We start from the raw sequence: 23,583 nt of genomic DNA on the forward strand, positions 1-23,583 counted from the left end.
CTGTCTCCCTCTACTGTCCACTCTGCCTGTCAAAAATAATAAAAAAAAAAAAGAAGAAGCAATCAAAATAAAAAGATAGAGAGCTCCCCAAGGAATGGACTGAAAACTCACTAAAAATTGAGAAAGGGAGTAAAAAATAACCATTAGCTAAAAATTGCAGCCTTCATCTACTCCAGAGTAGCATTGATTTTTTAAATCATGTTTTCAGGAATATAAATAAAAAAAAAAAACCTGAATTTGCAACTGAGCTATCTTTCAAAATTATACTTTAAAACATGGAGAATGATCGCAGAATACAGTATGAACTGCAAAGAGTTGAATCTGATAGTCAATTCCAGCACCGTGATTGGGGGAATGAAGGTGTCTTCAAATGAAATAGGGTGCTCACCTGAAATCCTGCTCTTCAGACAAGGCAATGAGTTCACCCTCTGGTGTTTCATATCGACAGGGTCATTGACACGACTCAGCAGACAGAGGAGTGACTGTCCCCAGAGAACAGAAACCCAGAGAAGCAATTTACAACTCCTGTATATGGGCAGCACTGGGCCCAAAGTGATGCCCCATGCACTAATGTTGTGACAAGGGAGCTGAGCCTGGCGCTGTGGCATAGCAGGTAAAGCCGCTGCCTGCAGTTTTGGCATCCTCTGTGGGCACCTGTTTGAGTTCTAGCAGCTCCACTTCCAATCCAGCTCTCTGCTATCACCTGGGAAAGCAGTGGAAGGTGGCCCAAGTGCATGGGTCCCTGGGCCCAAGTGGGAGACCTGGAGGAAGCTCCTGGCTCCTAGCTTCAGGTTGGCACAGCCCAGGCTATTGCAGCCATTTGGGGAATATGCCAGAGGATGGAGGACTCTCTCTCTCTCTCTCTCTCTCTCTCTCTCCTCTGTCTCTCTGGATCTACCTTCCAAATAGATAAATAAATCCTTTTTTAAAGGGAGCTGACAAATATTTATGTCAGTCATCCAAGTTGTCCCATAAAATGAATCCCGTGCTCCTGGGGTACTGGGATTTGACAGAGGAAGTGATGTCACCTCAAACCACAAAGAACAGGGACACTCCTCCTCCTCTGCTTCCGCCAACAAGGACCCTAGTCTGCTGGAGCCTCCCATCTCAGCCTGACGGCCATGGGCACCAGGCTGCTCTGCTGGGCGGCCCTCTGTCTCCTGGGGGCAGGTGAGTCCTCAGAACACCAACAGTTTTATTATGTGGTGTGTTCTGTGTGCACACGTGTGTGCATTGTATGTGCGCATGTTTGAGTGTGTGAATGATGACTACAATGTTTTTTCTTCTCTGTTTCCAACTCTTGTCTCCACAGAACACATGGACGCTGGAGTCTCCCAGTCCCCCAGACACAGGGTCACAGGGAGGGGACAGAATGTCACTCTCACGTGTGACCCAGAGGCTGGTCATGCTCGTCTTTACTGGTACCAACAGAGCCAAGGGCAAGGCCTGCAGTTTATGATGTATTTCCAAGGTAAAGATCCAGTAGACGAGTCAGGGATGCCTGGTAGCCACTTCTCCGCGGAGAGGCCTAGGGGATCCTCCTCCACCCTGAAGATCCAGCCTGCACAGCCCGGGGACTCAGCCGTGTACCTCTGTGCCAGCAGCTTAGACACAGCGTGGCGCCGCCACCTCCCACCTGGTCACAAACCTCATCCTCTGTCTCCAGGCAGCTCTGAGAGACCTAAGCAGAGGGTGTGTTTGATCTCACACCTCAAGTGAAAGCAGATTTGGAGCCCAGCCAACCCTTCACGGGAAGGGACCCCGATGAACTCCTGCCACGCTGGCTGTATTCTGGGTGGGGAAATCGTGGCTCCCTGAGAGCAAGGATGACCCCAGAGCCAGCTCAGCACAATAGGACAGAGAAAGCATGCCAGCCTCCCCGCAGGGTCAACGCAGGGAGACTGCTGCAGATCTGGGGGCTGCGCACGCACACACACTCACACACACATGCACACACACACATGCACTCACACACACTCATGCACACACACATACACTCACACACATGCACACGCATGCACACACATACACTCACACACATGCACACACGCACACACATGCACACACTCACACACATACACTCACACATGCACACCCACACTCACACACATACACGCATGCACTCTCACACCCGCACACTCACACACACTCATACACACACTCACTCATGCACACACACACTCATACACGCACACTCACACCCCCACACACATACACACACTCATACACACACTCTCACACTCACACACTCATACACATGCACACGCACACACACTCTCACACATGCACACTCATGTACAAACACACACATGCACACACTCATACACAAACTCACACACACTCACACACACTCATACACACACTCATGCACACACTCTCACACCCACACACACTCACACACTCATACACATGCACACGCACACACACTCTCACACATGCACACTCATGCACAAACACACACACAGGCACACACTCATACACAAACACACACACGCATGCACACTCATGTACAAACACACACATGCACACACTCATACACAAACTCACACACACTCATACACTCATGCACACACTCACACACACTCATACACATGCACACACACACTCTCACACATGCACACTCATGCACAAACACACACAGGCACACACTCATACACAAACTCACACACACGCTCACACACACTCTGTGATCGCGGACAGCGGGCAGGCCTCGGCCCTGCACTGGCTGGGGCGTTGTCCTCTCAAAGGGCTGCGGTCCATCCTGGAAGCCTCTGCCTCCCTGGCTGCCTTGGAGCTGTCTCCACAGGTCAGCTCCGTCTCCTGTCTGAAGCGAGGGTCTGCGCAACTCTTGCGAGAGCAGCTGAACAACACAACACTGACAATAAAACTTCATCTCATCTCCGACTCTAAGCCACCCACTTCTTTTTAAAGTTTTCGTTTTCTACCTGTTCCTCTCCTGATGGTTAGACTAAAGGATGCTTTCACTACTGCTACAATTTTCTCTTTTTTCCTATGAGTAAATCTTTTTTAGAGATGGAGGATGTTAATTGCTACCCAGACTTTCAATTTTAAACAATTTTCCTGAAGGGATGTCCTCACAATAATATCCCAACTTCCTTTTTGTTTTATTCATTGTAGTAACAACATTGTAATATAACGTTTATTATAAATACAAGTACTTATTGCCATCATATAATCTTTGCAACTGTGGGTGAAGCTGCGGTTTGTTTCTACAAAACCCAAGCTTTGGTCAGAGTGGATTCAACTATGTATTGTGAGTTTTGGGGAATCCCCAGAGCCCAGTGCTCCAAGCCCTGGGTGGGATCTCACAGACCCAGCGATGACAGAGCAGCCCCGAGCTTACGCAGCTGGCTTGAGGACTGTTAATCTCTCCACATTCACTTAAGGAAAAGTGCAGTGTCTCAGAACACAGAATTTCTTCCTCAAAGATGACTGTTCTTTGCAGGATGGCATTCTGGTAGTGTTTTGTTTTATTCTTTTTTTAAAAAATTCTATTGACTTATTTGTTTCAGAGAGAGAGAGAGAGAGAGAGAGAGAGATCATCTGTCCATGCATTCCCACAATCTCACAATGCCCAGGCAGTATTGGTCTGTGCCCAGGAAGGAAACCTGGGAACCCAGGTCTCCCGTGTGGGTAGCAGGAATCCAATTATTTGAGCCATCACTACTGCTTCACAGGGAGGCTGCACTGAGAGGGAGCTGGAGTGACAAGCCAGAGCCAGGCCTTCTAGTGTGGAACCTGAGCCTTTACCTGTGGGCTAAACACTCGCCTCTCTTGGAGGTATTTTCATTGTGCCTTCTTGAAACATTCCATGTTCGGTTGCGCTGTGTCACCTGGGAAGGCAGGAGAGTGAGAAGGAAATCTCTGTCTTTGGAATGTCATTTCAGGGACTTTCCCCAGGTGTTGTCTCCAACTTTTGTCACCTTTACCCACATGACCTCTGGTCACAGTGGCAAGACAAGCCTGACAATTCGGATTGAATGCAACACAGACCACAGCTCTCGATACTGGGCCATAAAATGTTTGAGTAGATTCATTGTGGGATGTGGGTTCCTGAGATTCCTTGTGAATATTTTAGAGTTTTCTTCACTTTCTGTTTCACTCTACAGTCTTACCTATAAGGCAGCAATGCCTTTAAGTTCGTGGGAGCTGGGGAGATCTTTGTGGTTGACTGATATCCAGAAATCATTTCAATTACAAGGCTCTTCAGCCCAGATACAACCTGTGACAAGACAAGAAACAGCAATAATGAGCAAGCTTTAACAGCAGTCACCTTACAGGTCCTATGAGGAAGGCAATAAGATTCATTGTCCACACCTAATTTTCAGCCTCGTTGAAATGCAAAGGACCAACATTAAAGGGCAGGTGACCTACTGAGGAGAGGGGTGTGTCAGTCACCTAGCGATTCTAAAGGAGGGACACGTGCCATTCTGCTTGAGACAGGGCTCAACAAACAAGGAACAGTGGGTTTCCCCATGGAAATAGGGGAAGAGCGAATAACAGGAGCATGACAAATTCACCGGGGGAAGGAAATGCAGGAACCGGTCCCTGGAGTTGGAAACAGTTCTGTTGGGAACAGACATTGTGAAAGAAAAGTTTTCAGATCCAGCCGAGTTGGCTTCCTTACAGAACTGCTGTGCACTGTGTCTTTCCTTAGCTCGTACCCCTCCTCTGCTTCTTCCAGAATTATCCGTTCCCTCTTGCAGCTCACATCAGTAGATGTGCATCACACAAGTCATCCACTTAGTGCAAGATGCACTTGGAGAGTCTTGATTCCACACAACGTTATTTTACCCCTTGTAATGATTTACTTAGAGCTATCCTATACCTTTCTTATATTCCAATTTTAATTCTTTATTCACAAATTTGGCCCCCTCTTGAAGATAATCTCATTATCTGTCCAATTCAGTGCAGTCCTTAGCTATTGCAGAAGACACAGTGACAAAATTTAACTTATTGGCCACAAGATGGTGCTGCAATGCCACTGTGGCTAAGACACTAGGAAGAGTCTGGGAGAGCACTAAGAACAGAAAAGGTTATGAAAAACCTGGGCTTGGATCCAATATTAGGCAGATGTTGAAGTTTTTGGTTATAGCTAAATTACCTACAGCCAAGTAAGAGGTGGTCGGTCCCTTTACACTTTAATGAGATCCACAGTTGACCAACTTTGGCAGGGCAGACTTGATGTGAGAGGCAGGTGCAGACAGAGGAGCAACCGCCTCCAACGACCATGGGAGAGCGAGGGGCTGGGGTGTGCCCTGACGTGAATGTGTCCTACTGCCACACCTCATCTTCCAGCCAGGCCCTGATCTTACAACCTCCAGAGCAGTGGCTGATCCTACCGGCTCAGTGACAAGGGGCCATGGGCCAGTGAGGAAATGCAGGGGTTGGGGAGTGACCTCACAGCCCGCCCACCCACCTGTCCTTTAGAGAGGACCTCACAGCTGCAGCTCTGGGTCCTGAGTTCAAAGTACTTACCTGGGAGAGCCCCTTTCTTGCCCTGACCCTGCCAAGGGGCCCTACACGCTTCCTTTGTGTGAGCTCTGGTTTCTGCTGAGAAATCCTCTAATTGGTTTGCGAGTCCTGGCTCTATGCCTTTCCCTTTCCTTAGTGGAGTCATGCTACTGCTGAAGTCTTGATGTCACCTCTTGCCTGCTTCTGCAACTGGAGTCACCCAGCTGCCGAGATTCCATTTCATACACACAAGAAAGAAGATAACTGGAGTGTTCTCCGTGCTTGATCCATTATCCAGTGTTCTGGTACTGGCAAGACACAGGACAGAAGCCAAGACTGATCCGTTACTCAGCAGCATTGGCAGCCCTGTCAGAGGGGTGCTGCGAAAGGGTATAGAGGCTCCGGAAGCGAGCTGCAGCATTGCTCCCCGACCCTGGAATCGGCCAGCACCAGCCAGACCTCCCGGTACCTCCGTGCCTGCGGTGAATCCACAGCGCTGCCAAGCCAGCTGCTCTCTGCACAAGGAGCAGCCATGAGCTTGAAGCGGGTTCTTCTTCCTGAGGCTCCTGCCTCAACTGAGAGAAAGGGCTGCCCTTTGGGGATTCTTCCAACATGACCAGCAGCAGGATCTCAGCGAAGGGCCTGGTGTAACAAGAACCTTACTGTGAGCTGAGGCCCATCAGTAAGTGAGCATGTGGAAATGCAATCAACACCCAGCGTCACTTTGCTCAGTTTGGAATATTCTAGTCATTGTACAGAGCAGATGAACAGGAACTCCCAACCTAAAATCTGCATTTCCAAGTCAAACTCACCCGAGCAACCTGAACTTCTAAGAGAGATGGGGTCCTCCAAGTTTAAATCTATTACAAAGTCACCTCGGATTTGGTTTCATTTGATACCAAACAAGATACAGGTAGGGAAAAAAACCTCAATGACAAGTTATAGAACACACAAGCACTCAGATCATGGGCGACTTATTAGTAGACATTCCAAACAGAGGCACGAGATCTAAAACCATGCAGCTGGCAAGGTGATGGAAAAAGAGGCAATGCACTACGTTTCTTCCGAGGACCTGTGGGAAGAGAGCGGTGATTTGAGTCTTCTGAGGGTATATTAAGGAAGGAACTTGATTCTTACCATTAGTTTGACTTGGTTTAGTCCACGAGCCTTATATTTTCTTATGAAATATTACAGAATACTCCTGAGCAGCTGTTTTGTCTTCCTGCAGGCTGTAACCCTCCTTAGCACCTGTGGGTAGAAGCACAGACTCATCAGCAAAGGTTCTTGATTGGGGATGCATGAATGCCAAGATTGGGAGTTTCTCAGCTGGGCTTCCCAGGCAGTGAGGAGCCCGTGTGACTATGTTGTGTATCCCTGCAGTCTTCCAGAAGGGTTTGCTGGTTCACTTTAGACCCTGTATGCAAAGAGGGGAGCAGGCTGCTTGCTTGGCAGAAAATCAATTCACTGATTGGTCAATCTGCTATAAATTGAACCTGAATTCTGAGCAGTGAGACTGATAAGTGGCCAATCTCCCAACTTATGACATTTATAGATTTTTATGGAAAGTGGAATACGTCAACAGCCTTTGGGAATTTTTTTTTTCATTTTATTTCTCCATAGATTTCCTCTAGCAATAGATTTTTAACTGTTTCTGGGCAAACTTGTCAGTCCAGCTTATTTGGATCTAAATCTGGGTGTTGTATATTTAAATCACTGAGCCCATCACACATCTCAGTATTTTGTGTAGACTTTTGAGTGTTCAGATCTGCTTATTTTGTGTGATAAATTTCTAAATTGGACTGTATAAAATTCTAGCATATAGGGTCTGGCATGGTTGCACAGGGTGTTAAGCAACCACTTGCGATGCCAGTATCCCAATTGAAGATGGCCCAAGTATCTGGGCCCATGCCACCATGTGAGAGACCTGGTTAAAGCTCCTGGCTCCTGGCTCCTGGCTCCTGGATTGGCCTGGCCAAGCCCCAGCCATTGTGGCCATCAAGTGAGTGAACCAGCAGATGGAAGACTCTCTTTCTCTCTGTCTCTCCCTCTTTCTGTAACTCTGCCTTTCAAATAAATAAATATTTTTTAAAAAGAATATAAGCATAAATTTAACTCCCATTTTTATGCAATTAATTAATTTACTTTATAGTAATATGTTATTAAGGTATAGATATAGAGAGTAAGTTGCTTGGGGCCAGTGCTGTGGCACAGCGGGTTAATGTCTTGGCCTGAAGCGCCTGCATCCCATATCAGCGCCAGTTTGAGACCCAGCTGCTCCACTTCCGATCCAGCTCTCTGCTATGTCCTGGGAAAGCAGTAGAAGATGGCCCAAGTCCTTGGGCCCCTGAACCCTCGTGGGAGACCTAGAAGAAGCTCCTGGTTCCTGGCTTCAGATCAGCTCAGCTCTGGCCATTGTGGCCATGTGGAGAGTGAACCAGAGGATAAAAGACTTTCTCTCTTTCTCTCTCTCTCTCTCTCTCTGTCTCTCTCTCTCTTTCTCTCTTTGGCTCTACCACTCTATGTAACTCTGTCTTTCAAATAAATAAAATAAATGTTTTTAAAAAGATTTATTAATTTTTATTTAAAGGCAGTGTGGCATAGAAGGAAAGAGAGAGACAAACACAGAGAGACATCTTCCATCTACTGGTTCACTTCCCAAATGGCCACAGTAGCTGAGGCTGGGCCAAGCAAAGCAGGGAGCCTGGAACTCTATCTGAATCCCCCATGTGGGTGGCAGAGCCATAAGTCCTTAGGCCAAATTCCACTTTCTTTCTCAGGTACATCAATGGGAAGCTGGACTGGAAGCAGAGTAGCTGCTGCTCAAACTGGCATCACAATGGCAGTTTGGATGATGGTATTTCAAGCAGTAGCATAACCCGCTGGGAACAGAGGCAACCTGAGATAAACACATTTCTGATTCCTACCACTGTTGGTTAGTTTTGTCAATTCTTGAACTATGTAGAAATGGAGTCACATATTACTCTTTTTGATTAACTTTTACTTTTCAAAAAAATAAGATCTTTGAAATATCCTCACGTTGTCATGCATGTCCAGAGATTATACATTCTTACTACTGAGTCATACTTTATCACCTGAATACACATACATTTAGTTATCTTGTGGAGGAGTATATTGGTTATTCCAAACTTCATCTATTATGACTACAGTTGCTTAGAATGTTCTTGGACAATTCTTTGTTGGTAATTGTGTCTGTGTCCCCTACGTGTAGACAGAAGGGTGCAATGACTGAGTCATCAGGTAGATTCATGTGTAGGTTTGTTAGGAGCAGTGAACAGCTTTCCAAATGGCCAAACCAACATACTGTACTAAGGGATGGGCGTTCCCTTGGCTCTAAGCTTTTACCATAACTTGCTCGGCTTTTCCATGTTCTTTAGGGAACAGTGAGAGGCACAATTGTTGGGGTAGGAGAGTGTTTCCTGAAGATGGCTTCTTTAGGGAGCATCACGGGGTCCACCCCACACGTGCAGCAAATGCAGCATTGCAGATTTCCCTAAGAAGGGGTAGGGAAGGCTGTGAAGGGATTCCTTGTAGGATCCTCTTCGGATTCCGAGGCCCACGGCACACTTTATTTTCACACAGCATATGTCTCCAGGCTTCTGCTGCGTCAGCAATGCTAACGGCACGACGGTAGAACTTGTGATATTAGTAGACGCAGAATGTTAGGAACTTTGTCACCTCCAACGCAGGCGGATCGTGCTTGTGTGTGGGTTTTTTTTTGTTTTTTTTGTTTTTTTTTTTAAGGCAAAATAACTCCTCCAAGGCTCAGGTTCCCTTGTGCGGTCTACTAGGGCTCCCGCAGGACTGAGAAGGGAGAGTAACGGTATTACTTACTAAGGTGTGGCAGGGTTAGGGGCTAAGGGAAGTGGCAGCTCTTTTCACATTGGCCTACAATAGAGCAGAGGATGTGGGTTCTGGGCAGCTGGGGGCTGGGGCTTTGGGAGAAGACTCACTGCCAGGTGCTCTGCCCTCTGGTGGACAAAAGCAGCTGTGACATGCATACCATTAATAAGGGTCTGGGGCATGGATACTGAAAACTAGCTCAGTCGCCTTTCCTGCCTCCACCTGCTCTCCTGCCCTCGCCCACCACAAGCTGAGTTCACTGGAGAGAGAGAAGATGAGGAGGCAGTTAATGTGATCCCCTGGGGCAGCCCCTGAAGGCAGGGTGATCTGGAGGGATAAACGTGGCCTATCCAGGGCACTGCATCCCACAGTGGCTCACTCTGCTTCGAGCTGACAGACTTGTGTGATTGTTTCTGGAGGATTTTTATTGAATTTATTTGAAAGGCAGAGTTACAGAAAGAGAAGTCTTGTATCTGCTGGTTCACTCTCCAAATGGCCACGACAAACGGGGCTCAGCCAGGCCCAAGGCAGGAGCCAGGAGCCTCTTCCAGGTCTCCCAGATGGATGCAGGGGCCCAAGCACTTGGGTCATCTTCCACTGCTTTCCCTGGCGCATTAATGGGGAGCTGGATCAGAAGTGGAACCATGGGGTCTTGAACTGGTGCCCACATGGGATGCTGGTGCTGCTGGCAGTGGCTTAACCCACTAGGCTACAATGTCGGCCCTATTTCTGGGGAACCTTTATGCTCATAAGTTACAGATGACCCAGGCTGCCTTTACCGGAACAGCTGGACTCCGTCTTGGTGACTGCATCGCTGGCCACTGAGGAGAGGGCAGGACCTGCTGCCGGGAGAAGAGAGTAGGTGGGTAATCCTAGCTCTTTACCGACACCTGCCAGCAGGTATGCGAGTTACCTGACAGCATGACAAGCAGCAGGTAGACAGAGAGCAGGGAGGGAGATGGGGCCGTGCCCGGGGCAGCGCAGGCTGGACAGCAACTGCATCATCAGGAGCTTCTCCCCTAGGCCAGCACAGGTGTGGGGACCGTGGGACTTCAGAGGCCCTGAGGAGGATGACATCCAACAGTGACATCACAGGATGGGCCCCCAATCAGGACAAAGCAGACCAAAACTCAGCTCTTCCCAACCCCTAGTGCAGAAAACACCGGGCTTTCTGCTGCTGTGCCATGGCGTCCTGGCTCCTCCCCTGGTCTATGTTTTGTCTCCTGGGAGCAGGTGAGCCCTGGGGACAAGGAGTGCATCCCATTCTGAGCTCCCTGCTCCTTGATCCTCTACTTCCCTTCGGGTCACTTTCCTAGACTCTCTCCAGTGCTCGTCTCCATCTGCTTTTCCCACAGGCCCAGCGGAGGCAGGAGTCACACAGACGCCAAGACACCTGATCCAAACAAGAGGGCAGCAAGTGTCGCTGAGATGTACCCCTGACTCTGGGCACAACCGTGTGTTGTGGTACCAACAGGTCCTGGGCCAGGGCCTCCAGTTCCTCTTTGAATATTATTTAGGGTCACAGAATGCAAAAGGAAATGTCTCGGGCAGGTTCTTGGCTCGCCAGTTTTCTAACTTTAGCTCTGAAATGAACGTGAGTGCCTTGGAGCTGCAGGACTCGGCTGTGTACCTCTGTGCCAGCAGCTTGGCACAGCCCCGCAGAGTCCCCAGTGCTCTGTGCACAAACCTCCTCTCCAGTGTGGAGCAGCATCAGCTGACACAGCTGTGAGACAAGCCACCGCAGGGGCAAGGAAACTTGGAGGTGCTGTGGCCCTCGGTGACACCAGGACACCTGGGAGGGTTTCCGAGGCAGAGCTAGAAGAGGGGACTTGGCTGCTACTTGCATCCGGGGGTGGTGTCAGTATGATAGGAGGGTCCAGCACACACGCACAGTGTCCAGGGAAGGGTGAGAAACACCAAGAAGGAGTTTCTCTGTGCCTGCAAGGGCAGTGGAGGGTGAAGAACTCAGGACAGCAAAGGCTGGAGAACCAGTGTCAGACCAGGGGCGATGGAGCTGGAATTCATAGAGAAGGAAGGAAGGACACTGTGGGCCTGTGGGGCCTGTGGTCAACCCCACCCACCTTCAGGTCAGAGACTGGGAGGGGCAGGAAACACAAGGAGTAGCAGAGCCAGGGTCTCCCCTGGGAGCAGTAGGCCTCCGTGGCCTGCAGGGACAGCAACACCAGAGCACTGCACCACAGGCCAGTGTCCTACCCAGGTGACAGGAGCGTCAGAACCTGAGGACACTCACCCTGGGGCCCTCACCTCTGATCTAGGAGGTGCCTTGGGTTCCTGATGCTGCCATGGGCTCCAGGCTGCTCTGCTCGGTGGTCCTGTGTCTCCTGGGAGCAGGTGAGCGCTGGGCACAGCTGGGAGACCTCTGACCTGCGTTTGCCATCTCTGAAATGCAGGTGCTGAGACTGGCTCCAGCAAGAGGGCCCTGTCTTCCTCTTTGGCCCTGCCCTTAGCTGCTGTCTCCTGTCCCACAGGCCCAGTGGATTCTGGAGTCATTCCAGAACACCTGACCAAAGCAAAAAGACAGCAAGTGACACTGAGATGCTGCCCTACCTCTGGACACCTTTCTATGCACTGGTACCAACACATCCCAGGCCCAGGCCCAGCTCCTCTGGGTATTACAGTGGGGAGCAGAGGGATAAAGGAGAAGTTACAGCACAGCAGTTCCAGGACTATCGCTCTGAACGCAGCCTGCGCTCCTTGCACTGAGGGACTCGGCGTGTGCCTCTGCCGGCGGTGTGGCACGGCCCTGCATGGTTGCCAGCCTTCTGTAGAGCAGTCCTGTCTCCTAGGAAGAGGGCATGGTAGAGGGTGGCTCGCCAGGCTGACTCAGGCCCTGGGAAGCAGTCAATCTTTTCCCACGCTTGCTGCTGACGTCATATATGATCTGTTTTTACTGCTCACAGGAATTCCGCAAGGGAAGTATTATTTGCCAGTCTGTGCGTCTGTGCAAATGCACTTTTCTTGGGTCCCATATTTAGCAGCGGACTGAACTCTCTTCCTCTGACATCTCTGCCCCCGACTCTGTCTCTCTCTGCCCTGCCCTCTCCAGGTTCCCATCGCAGGATGGGAGGTCGTCCATCGTATGTGACTGCCGTAGCCTCTTCTCTGATGAATCCAGGGAACACGGGCCCTCAGGGAAGAGCATCTCTGTTGATCCTTTATTTGCTTGACAAGAGGCCTGCTTTGTCCAGCACTGGGGCCATCCTCAGGTCATTTGATCTCTCCTGGAGGTTCTCTGCTGCACAACCAAGGTTTTGGGAGGTTTCCTAGGCAAAGAACAACCAAAGAGAAAAAAAAATACAAGCTAGTGTTATTCCTTAATTTCTTATATTTGTTCATTTAATTAACATAGTTGTGCTGTCTACTTTGTAAAAGGTATTGTTGACATAAAATAGGACATGAAAAAGAAGGAAAAAATAATTGTTTATTTCTGGTTATTTAGAATAATTTACTTAATTTCTGAATTATCCAAATTTGATTTTTCTTCTCTTCCTCTTTTTCTGCTTCTCTTTGCCAATTTTTATTTTCAATATTGTAATTGCGGTAAGCAAATTTATCATGACATACAGCCTTTGGCAGCAAACTTTATTATTTCATTTCATTTTGCTACAATGTCCAGAGCTGGGCCAGGCTCCATAACTTGTTTGCAGGCCTGTTGTTCTAACACTGCTAAAGGTTCAAAAACAGAAGTGCTCTGGTCTCTAGAGCAGCATTCAGATAGAGTTCATTAGAGTTTAAATAAAACCCAAAGGTGCAGGTGTCTAGGGCAGGGGTTAAGACCCAACTAGGGATGCACACACGCCCTGCTGGTACCTGGGTTCTAGTCCTGGCACTGCATTCGCTTTCACATTCCTACTCCCACGCACTCTGAAAGGGAGCAGGTGATCACCCAAGTCCTTGGGTCCCTGACACCGAACATGGGAGACCCAGATGCGGTCCCAGATTCTGGACTGGTGACCTGGGCCTGCTCACTTCTCAGGGAGGAAAGAGCATGTGCAAAGGCCCAGAGGTGGCCCAAGATCTGTGTCTACCAAGGCCATCCAATGTGTGCGCAGGGAAAGGCAGGTAGGGGAGCAGGTGAACAAAGGTCCCCAGTGTGAGGGGAGGAGCTGAGTCCTGCCCTGAAGGGGACAGAGCCCAGCATGGGTTTGAAGGCCAGCAACGCTGGGAGTCCACACTTTGGGCTGCTGGGCGTAAAGAAAATCCACACCAGGGATCAGATGGGGGCAACAAGCCTGCCACCACATCCCTGGCCTGCTTCTTGCTTCCCCAGCCCTGCCCCCAGGTGAAGGACAATCTCACCTGAATGGGGGGGACCCAGGTCTATACCTGGCCGTGACCACTGTAGGTCACCGCAAAGGAAAGACTTACCCAGAGAAAGCCCCTGAGGCACTTCCCAACCACACGTTCACTGTCTCTCGTGGAAACACAGGTGACTGGGCCGTGGAAACTGACTTGGCAAAGGCACCTGCCTGCTGGCCCCTCGGGGCGGCTGTGTTTTCCTATCAATCTCTCTTCTGGGACCCAGGGTCCAGGGAACCTGAGTGGTAAGTGGCAAAGACTCACAGATTTGTTCAAGGCCACAGATTGGGGAGGAGAACACGTCTTGGGGAAAGGGCCAGGATACTGGACATGACCAGTTAGGGAATGCGGAAGCAAGGTCAGGAGAACCAAGCCCACTGCAGGCCCCACCTAGGCCACCTCAGTGACTCCCAACAGCACCACTTCTTGGGACCTTGTCACTGTGTTGTGGACTTAGGGCAGGTGCGTGCACGCCAGCAGGACCTGTGTTCCCATTGCACCTCTGACAACAGTAGCCAGATCACGTGTGTGCTGGGAGCTCACACAGGACACCCGTGTGTCTGCCCTGCACACGGCTCATAGCCTCATAGCATCAGGATCACCAGGAATCATTTGTCACGTCTGGAGGTGACCTTGAGATTTCTCTGAAGTCCCTTTTCCCTGTAACTGCTCAGAGTCCCTCCAAGAACGGTGTGCCCACTCGCTCAAGCTGAAGCACTCACAGCCCTGATTCTGTCCCGGAAGGTGGCAGGACAGGAAAAGGGCTGTGATCCATCTTGGCAGAGCATCCATGTTACCTTCAGATTGGAGAGGAATGATTACGAACTAAGAACAATCTCAAATCCCCCAGGAGAATGGAGTTAAGACAAGTAAATGGGTGTGGAGAGCTCCGGGTCTACAGCTTCCCCGGGTGGACCCCGAGGGCCCCTCTCCTCTGCAGGCAGCCCCCAGCTCTCCTCTCTGCTCCCTACTGTTTGCACAGGTACTTTTGGGAGGCCAGGGTGTGGCCAGGTGCCCCATTGTCCTGACACTTGCAGAGAAAACCTCGGTACAGGGCCGCCTATGTTCTGTGCTGAACCCAGGCCACAGCTGGAATTCCTGCCCAGCTCCCACCTGCAGCTGCCTGAGTCCACACCTGGCCAGTCCCATATACTGTGATGTCAGGAACCTTGGCCCTCAGGGGTGGGGTCTTTTTCTCCATTGGCAATGCAGGTGAACATTGGATATGGGCACTCTCAGCTCTGCCTCAATGCACATCACTAATGACAGGACCTCCCTGCTGAGTCACACATCCATGGACCCTCCTTCCTGTGCAGGAGCAACCGAACAGGTCCAGGAGGTCAGGCTTGTATTAGCCCCAGAGCAACGAGTGAGGTCTTTACTTGTCCAGGTGAGATCCATCTGGTAGACAACTCCATCCAACTATGCCAAGGTGCACACCGGGACCCAAACACCACACAGGACCAGTTCCATGGGTACAGTTAAGATTTTTATTGATGAGAAGACAGAAAACGCTCAAGCAGATGAGAGCCCTCAGGCAGCTCAGTTTGCACAATGAGGCAGGCTACCTGGGGGCCACCTTTCAGCTGCAGGGGCCAGGGCCACTGGCTGGGGCCGGCAGGCAGCAGGCACACAGGAGGAATCTCATGATCCTCCCGCCAGTCCTCCTGCCCAGCCCCTGCCGGCCCTTGCTCGGGACAGAGGCCGATGCTGAGGTCCCAGCCTCCTCCAGCTCAGCTGCTGGGACCTCTGGCACCACCAGGTGCAGACTGCTCCTGGGGCTGGGGGTGGAGGGGGCGGCCACAGACACAGGCTCGGAGGCGGGGCTGGCACCAGGGCTCCTCTCTTGCAGCTGACCAGGGAGGGAAGTGGCCAGAACGGGGGCAGCAACGGCAGGCTCCGGCTCCGGCTCTGGCTCCAGCACCAACTCTGAATCCGACTCCACCTCTAACTTGGACTCCGGCTCAGGCTCTGGTTCAGGCTCAGGCTTCCTGTGTCCCTGTGGTGACAGGGCAGGGCAGGTGAGAAGGACAGGTACGCTCTGGACCTCGCTCATGCCCACAAAACCATGAGGCTGTGCAGGGAGACTCTCTCCTGCAGAGGCTGCCTGCAGAGGAGAGGGGCCCTCGGGGTCCACCCGGGGAAGCTGTGAACCCGGAGCTCTCCACACCCATTTACATGTCTTAACTCCATTCTCCTGGGGGATTTGAGAGGAGACTCTGCCAACAGTGTTGTACCTGCTCCAGGCTCCAGGAGTCCGGCTGCAGGGACATCCGGCTGGATCCTCCAGAGCCAGATGGCACGGAGGCTCCAGCGTCCGGCAGCAGACCCAGGCCCGCCAGGCACTCCTAGGCCTTTGGGTCCTCGGGAACCCCCAGGGGCTGCACCATGGTCACCTCCTCGCCCTCAGCTCCTTCTAAGGGCTCAAACCACCATTGCTGGCAGGCGATTTTTGCTATAGGCCTGCCGCAGGGGTCCGGGCTGAGCAGCCAGCTCAGGAGCTCCTCCAAGGCTAGCCTGACCGCACTCGGGAGCCCGTAGCTCCCCCTCTGGATGCAGTCCCACAGCTCTGCCCGTAGAAGGGCATGGCCCCTGTCGGCATGGCAAAGAGGATGAACCCCAGGCTCCACATATCCAAGGCAAAGGCGTCGTAGGGCTCCCGCAGGAACACCTCGGGGGCACCGTACTCTGGGCTCCCTCAGAAGCCCTGCACCAGCTCGCCCTCGGGCAGCTCACAGCTGAGCCCAAAGTCTGCCAGCTTCACGTTGAGCTGCAAGTTGGAAGTTATCTCTCCCTCTTTCTCCCTCATTCTTGCCACCCTTTCTCTCTGTCTCCTGCCTTCGCTCTCTGCAACTGCGACTTTCAAATAAATAAATGTCTTTTTTTTTTTTTTTAGAAAAGAGAAACTCATTCATCCTGTAAAAGAAAGTGGAGCCCTAGTCCTGTGTTCCCCACCTCTTTATACTGCAGCAAGGACCTTGAGGTTTGAACATGAAGTTTGGAGGGACACGGACAGTTCTCACCACTAGATCTGCTCAGCATGAAATGGATCTTTGTGGTTGAACAACAAGACCCCGGGCTGGAAGCCAAAGCCATAAAGAAAGATCTCTGGGAAGGCTAATTGTCTGGTAGGATCACATTGTGCTGGGTCTGTGCATTGGAATAGTGGACTGTAGCCCATAAATCTACAAGTATTGCATGCTACTCCCAAATTTAAAAATACTCTTCAATTTCTTTCATCGATGATTTTTAGGCTTTGTTGTAGAGATCTTTCGTATCCTTGATTACGTTTATCCCTGGGTATTTTCTTTTTCTTTATTGTAGCTCTTGGGCATGGGATTGCTGTCTAGGTTTCTTTTCCAGATAATTCACTTCGGTGTATAACAGTGCTACTGGTTTTGTACATCAACTTTGCTGCAGCTTTGCTAAATGTCTTAGTTCTATCAGCTTTTTTGTTGCGCCCTTGGGGTTTTCTAAGATCATGTCATTTGCCAAAAGTGATGATTTGAATTCTCCTTTCCAATTTGGAGGTCCTTGATTTTTCTTGCTCAATTTCTCTAGGTAGGCCTTCAGTATCATGTTGACTAAAATTTCAAAAAATAATTTGTGTATATTTTATTTTTTTAAATTTATTTGACAGGTAGAGTTATAGACAATGAGAGAGAGAGACAGAGAAAAAGGTCTTTGATCTGTTGGTTCACTCCCTAAATGGCCGCTACGGCCGGCACTGTGCCAATCTGAAGCCAGGAACCAGGTACTTCCTCCTGGTCTCCCATGCAGGGCCCCAAGCACTTGGGCCATCCTTCACTGCCATCCTGGGCCACAGCAGAGAGTTTGACTGGAAGAGGAGCAACTGGGACTAGAACCAGCACCCATATGGGATGCCAGCACCACAGGAGGAGGATTAACCAAGTGAGCCACAACGCCAGCCCCTTGTGTATATTTTAGTGCCTTTTAGCATTGATCTGGAATTTCCAATGTCTAGAAATATTTTTTCATTTCAATGCATATTGTTCATTTTTAACCTGAATTTCTCCTTATAGAAATCAAATTATGATAGATAAAATTAAAAAGGAGAGAATTATCCAACATGGGAAGTAGGTTACACAGCCAACTCATAGAATGACAAATGCACTTAATAGCAGTCTGACCTCAGAATCAGCCCTTCAGGCATTTGGATCTGGCTGAAAAGCCCATAAGAGCATTTCAGGCATGGAAAACCAAGACACTGTGGCAAAAAATGTCACATGAAGGATCTCTGTGAGTGAGATCCCAGTGGAAAGAAGTGGCCATCAAAGAAGGAGGTACTTTTCTCTGAGAGGAGGAGAGAACTTTTACTTTACTTTTTTTTTTTAACTTTTATTTAATGAATATAAATTTCCAGTGTACAGCTTATGGATTACAATGGCTTCCCCCCCCCATAACTTCCCTCCCACCCGCAACCCTCCCCTCTCCCGCTCCCTCTCCCCTTCCATTTGCATCAAGATTCATTTTCAATTCTCTTTATATACAGAAGATCAATTTAGTATAAAGATTTCAACAGTTTGCACCCACATAGAAACACAAAGTGAAACATACTGTTTGAGTACTAGTTATAGCATTAAATCACAATGGACAGCACATTAAGGACAGAGATCCCACATGGGGAGCAAGTGCACAGTGGCTCCTGTTGTTGACCCAACAAATTGACACTCTAGTTTATGGCGCCAGTAACCATCCTAGGCTGTCGTCATGAGTTGCCAAGGCTATGGAAGCCTTCCAAGTTTGCCGACTCTGATCATATTTAGACAAGGTCATAAAAGACAGAGTGAGGATAGTAACCAATGATCCTAAGAGTGGCATTTACCAGGTCTGAACTATTATACAGCATTAAGTGGGGAAGAGGACCATCAGTACACACAGGTTGGGAGTAGAACCATTGGTGGTAGAGTAGAGGTTATGATTACAAAGGAATGAGGCCCAAGTGCACTAGACAGGGCCTAGAACAAAGGACAGAGTCATTATTAGAGGAGCTAAGAAAGGTGCTGTCTACTTATGTCTCTGTCTATGTGCTGATGGAGTTTGTAGACTCAAAGGGCTTCCATGGCCTTGGCAGCTCATGACAAGAGCCTTGGATGATCATTGATGTCATAAATAAGTGTGTCAATTGTTAAATCAACAATAGGAGTCACTGTGCACTTACTCCCCATGTAGGACCTCTGTCCTTATTGAGCTGTACTATGAGAATTAACAGTAAAACTTGTTTTCAAACAGTGCTTTATACTGTGTGTGTCTGTGTGTGGGGGGTGCAAACTGTTGAAATCTTTACTTAGAGTTGGTCTTTGTATATAAAGATAATTAAAATGAATCTTAATGAATAATAGGATGGGAGAGGCAGTAGGAGGTGGGACAGGAGTTGGGGGGGGAGGGGGGTATGGGGAGAAGAACTGCTATGTTTTCCTAAAGCTGTACCTATGAAATTTGTATTCATTAAATAAAAGCTTTCTTAAAAAAACATGTAAAACAAAACCTCGGGGAGAACAACTGTATAACTTTTTCTTTAAACATTAAAGAATTTTATTAACAATAATAAAGAAATCAAGTTATTAAAAAAAAGAATTTGAGGATTACAACAAGAGATTGTTAAGCCAAGTGTGAAATCCTTCTAAGTGTAGGCTCTGGGCTACAAGGTAGACCTTTGACCTCCTCTGTGTTTATCAATTAATGAATGTCAGACAGGGGGTGTTCCCTTCGAATGTGACGTCTCCAATAGAAACAGCACGTTTTCCTTTCGGTGGAGTCCGCCGTGTCTCCCCTCGCCACTCCTACATCTCTGTGGCCATAGGCCGTCTGCGCGGCTGAACAAGCACCAGCGGCCAAAGGTGGGAGGTGATTCTTCTGCAGAAGCACCGCTCTCGGGGAGAAATACCCTGAGTGACCACGCAGGGCTCCAGGCCACATGGGCATGTGGCCCACTGTCAGGGAATTGACAGGACATGGAGCAAATGACCCCTCAAATGCTGAAGACTGTGCTGCTGAGCTCTGGAGACCAGATGCCTGAGAACCATGTAGGCAGAAGACATGAACAGGATTGTGGTCAACTAAGCAAATTAGAAAGGGCACTTGAATGAGTAATTCGGGCACAGAGTAAAAAGGAACCAGGTGGTTGTAAGGATTTTCCTTAAGATTCTGGACTACACAAATATTGAAGTAACTAAAACCAGTGGACTACTGAACATTGTAGTCACAGGAACAAAAGATACATACAGTTATAAACCCTTGCACAGCAACATCAAGGAAAACTTACAGACTGGTGTTGGCTCAGATACATTCTTCCTGTTCTGAGCTGTTTTCTTGTGCATTCTGGTTTGGGCCATCTGGGGAAGGGGGCGTGGCCCCTGGAGACAGGAAGGCTCTGGGTCCCAGGCAGGGAGAGAGCAGCCTCAGAATGACTCCCACAAGTGTCGCATTGCTGTTCTGTCAGCAGTTGGACCAGAAGAGCCCACTGTCCCGCCCACTCCTGCCATGAGTGTCGGCCCCCTGAGCTGTGTGGTCCTTTGTCTCCTGCTGGCAGGTGAGTCCAGGAAGGGCTTTCCAGGCCCGAGGGCCAAGCCTTTCCACGGGGGCTGCAACATCTGCTTTTTCCTCCTCTGCAGGTCCAGTGAATGCTGGTGTCACTCAGAGCCCCGAATTCCAGGTCCTAAAGACAGGACAGAGCGTGACCATGAGATGTGCCCAGGATATGAGCCATAACTACATGTGCTGGTACCGCCAGGACCCAGGGCTGGGACTGAAGCTCATCTATTACTCAGCTGGCCAAGGCACCCATGAGAAAGGAGACGTTCCCGATGGGTACAACGTGTCCAGACCAAGCACAGAGGAGTTCCCCCTCACGCTGCCGTCGGCTGCCCCCTCGCAGACATCTGTGTACTTCTGTGCCAGCAGTTACCACAGCCCTGCACAGCCACCTGCTGTCTGCACATAAACCCAGGAAGGGCACTGTGCCCCTCATCAGAGCTCCCAAGGAACCAAACAGGGAGGGCAATCCTGGGAAATGCAGCTTGCGGCTTCTGCTAGATTGACTTACAGCTCAAGGCAGGGTGGCCCTTCCTGCCATGATTTCTGGCTTCTCTGTGTCTCAGGTGAGCATGGTCATAACTGGGGAGTTTACCCGACGACAGCCATTCCCTCCAGGGTTGTGCCTACAGTCTTCCTCTTCCTCGTAAGCAGGGCTCCATCTCATGTTTCTGCCTCCTTCCTGCTGAGTTTCCATGATGAGGAATTACACTGGTCAGAGCATGGGCTGCAGTGGAGGTAGTTAAGGTAATCTTGTCCTTATCTATCTTCCTCCATCCAGTTCTGTTATATTAAAAGCACTCTGGCTTCTTGCTGTATACTGACCTATGAACAGTGCCCATCACAGATTCACAGCTGATCAGCTGGAGCTGGGAGAGTAAACGCTAAGAGCGAGTGCGTAGCCCTGCCTTTCCCTGATGGCGAGAATACCGTGCTGTAGAGACGCCTGCTCCTCTTGTAGACTTGGTCCCACAACAGGAAAGGGCAGAGAGGGTTAAAGAACCCAAAAAATGTCTGAGATGATTGAAAGACAATTTCCAGGACGATTCTTCCCTCTACTGTCCACACCGTGCCCCTGGCAAGACATGCCCGGCCATTGCTCCGTGCAGGATGGCTGAGTATCCAGGACATCACATGTCCCAGCATCCTCGAATTGCAGGGCAAAGAGTTCAGACACCACCTTTCTTTCTGTGCCCTACTGATCAATCATGTGACACTTGATCTTGCCAAAACTCTCTGTCTTACTATGGCCAAGTGTAGCCAGGCAGATTTTATTCATGATTAACATGATTTATTAACATATTCAAAGGAAAACACATGCCTTCAGAGGGAAGAACATTAATTTCTCTTCAAATAATTTTTAAGTTATGTAGTAAACTTTTTGTATAATAGTTTTGTTCCATTATAGTCTTTTTTTTTTTTTTTTTTTTTTTTGGACAGGCAGAGTGGACAGTAGAGGGAGACAGAGAGAAAGGTCTTCCTTTTGCCGTTGGTTCACCCTCCAATGGCCGCCGCGGTAGGCGCGCTGCGGCCGGCGCACCGCGCTGTTCCGATGGCAGGAGCCAGGTGCTTCTCCTGGTCTCCCATGGGGTGCAGGGCCCAAGAACTTGGGCCATCCTCCACTGCACTCCCTGGCCACAGCAGAGAGCTGGCCTGGAAGAGGGGCAACCGGGACAGGATCGGTGCCCCGACTGGGACTAGAACCCGGTGTGCCGGCGCCGCAAGGCGGAGGATTAGCCTAGTGAGCCGGGGCGCCGGCCTCCATTATAGTCTTAAATTGACCAATTGTAGAATAAAGGTAGGATGTTAGGACTTTGGGTCCTGTGGTTTTCATATTTCAGTTTCCAGTTACCCAGTCCAGGAAAATTTCTTTGTGTCTGAAATGATCTGCTTTGGCTTACAAAAGAGCATTCCACTGTTGGGTCAGCATAGTCCCGTGGATTTGTGAGAGCCAGTGTGTCGATTGGTGTACGATTTACCAGCTCCAGTGTGACATGCTGTTGATTGCACCTGCATGTTTATTGCTGTACTACTCATAACAGCCAAGATGCGGAATCTACCAAAGTGTCCATCAGCAAGTGAAAGACTAGGGAAAGTGCAGTACATATGCACAATGAGTAAGAATTCAGCCATAAAAGATAAAATTCTGTCATTATCACAGTGTAGACGGAACTGGAAGGCATTACATTAAGTGAACTGTCGAGGCACTGGAAGACGGATGCAACATGTTCTCATTTACATGTGGAAGCTAAAAGATGTCTCTCACAGAAGTGGAGAGTAGAATGGTGGTTACCAAGGCATGGGAAGGGTGTGGAGGGGAAAGGGAAGGGAAGAGGACGTTAGCTGGTACAGGACAGCAGTTGCATAAGAGTAACTTCCAATGATCTAAAGCACATCAGGAAAGCTGGGGCTGGCAATGACTAATTGTGTATTTTAAAGTAGTTATGTACCCAATGAAATAATAAGTGTCTGAGGTGACTGAATATCAAGTACCATGCTCTCATCATTACATATCGCATATATGGACTGAAATGTCATGCTGCACCCCATAAGTGAGAGTTCAAACAGTTCATGGAGCAATGAAATAAAGACAAAAATTTTTAAATGTAAATTTTATTTTTTGAAGATTTACTTACTTATTTGAAAGTCAGAGTTACACAGAGTGAGAAGGAGAGGCAAGAGAGAGAGAAAGAGAAAGAGAGAGAGAGAGGAAAAACATCTTCCATCTGCTAGTTCACTCCCCAGTTGGTTGCAATGCCTTGAGCTGTGCTGATCCAAAGACAGGAGCCAGGAACTTCTTCCAGGTCTCCCATGCAGGTGCAGGGGCCCAAGGACTTGGGCCATCCTCCACTGCTTTCCCAGGCCATCGCAGAGAGCTGGATCAGAAGTGGAGCAGCCAGGACTTGAACCAGTGCCTATATAGGATGCTGACACTGCAGGCGGCTGCTTTACCCGCTACATCACAGAGCCTGCCCCTAAAATTTCTTTCTTTTTTTTTTTTAAAGATTTTATTTATTTATTTGAGAGGTAGAATCACAGACAGTGAGAGGAAGAGACAGATAGAAAGGTCTTCCTTCCATTGGTTCACTCTCCAAACTGCCACAACGGTCAGAGCTGTGCCGATCCGAAGCCAGGAGCCAGGAACCTCCTCCTAGCCTCCCACGCGGGTACAGGGGCTCAAGGACTTGGGCCATCTTCCACTGCTTTCCCAGGCCACAGCAGAGAGCTTGCTCAGAAGTGGAACAGCTAAGAACTGAACCAGCACCCGTATGCGATGCTGGCACTGCAGGTGATGGCTTTACCTGCCACACCACGGCGCCGGCCTCTAAAGCTCCACTGAGTTCAAGACCCTTCTGTAAGAGATGATCCTGG

At 49.5% G+C, this 23,583-nt stretch overlaps 2 gene segments (V, D, J or C); both read left to right on the plus strand.

Annotated features, from left to right (window-relative positions):
• Positions 1 to 1,065: 1,065 nt before the first annotated feature.
• On the plus strand, positions 1,066 to 1,719 carry LOC133761836 (probable non-functional T cell receptor beta variable 7-1). The segment is given in 2 exon segments: positions 1,066 to 1,170; positions 1,313 to 1,719. Coding segments are annotated over 2 exon segments (456 nt in total).
• An 18,441-nt stretch (positions 1,720 to 20,160) lies between these two features.
• Positions 20,161 to 23,446, plus strand: LOC133764028 (T cell receptor beta variable 6-5-like; the record flags this gene model as incomplete). The annotated part of the segment is given in 3 exon segments: positions 20,161 to 20,209; positions 20,292 to 20,579; positions 23,424 to 23,446. Coding segments are annotated over 3 exon segments (360 nt in total), but the record flags the coding sequence as incomplete, so codon positions are not given.
• Positions 23,447 to 23,583: the final 137 nt, after the last annotated feature.

Source organism: Lepus europaeus, chromosome 1, assembly GCF_033115175.1.
Source record: "Lepus europaeus isolate LE1 chromosome 1, mLepTim1.pri, whole genome shotgun sequence".
Lineage (NCBI taxonomy): Eukaryota > Metazoa > Chordata > Mammalia > Lagomorpha > Leporidae > Lepus > Lepus europaeus.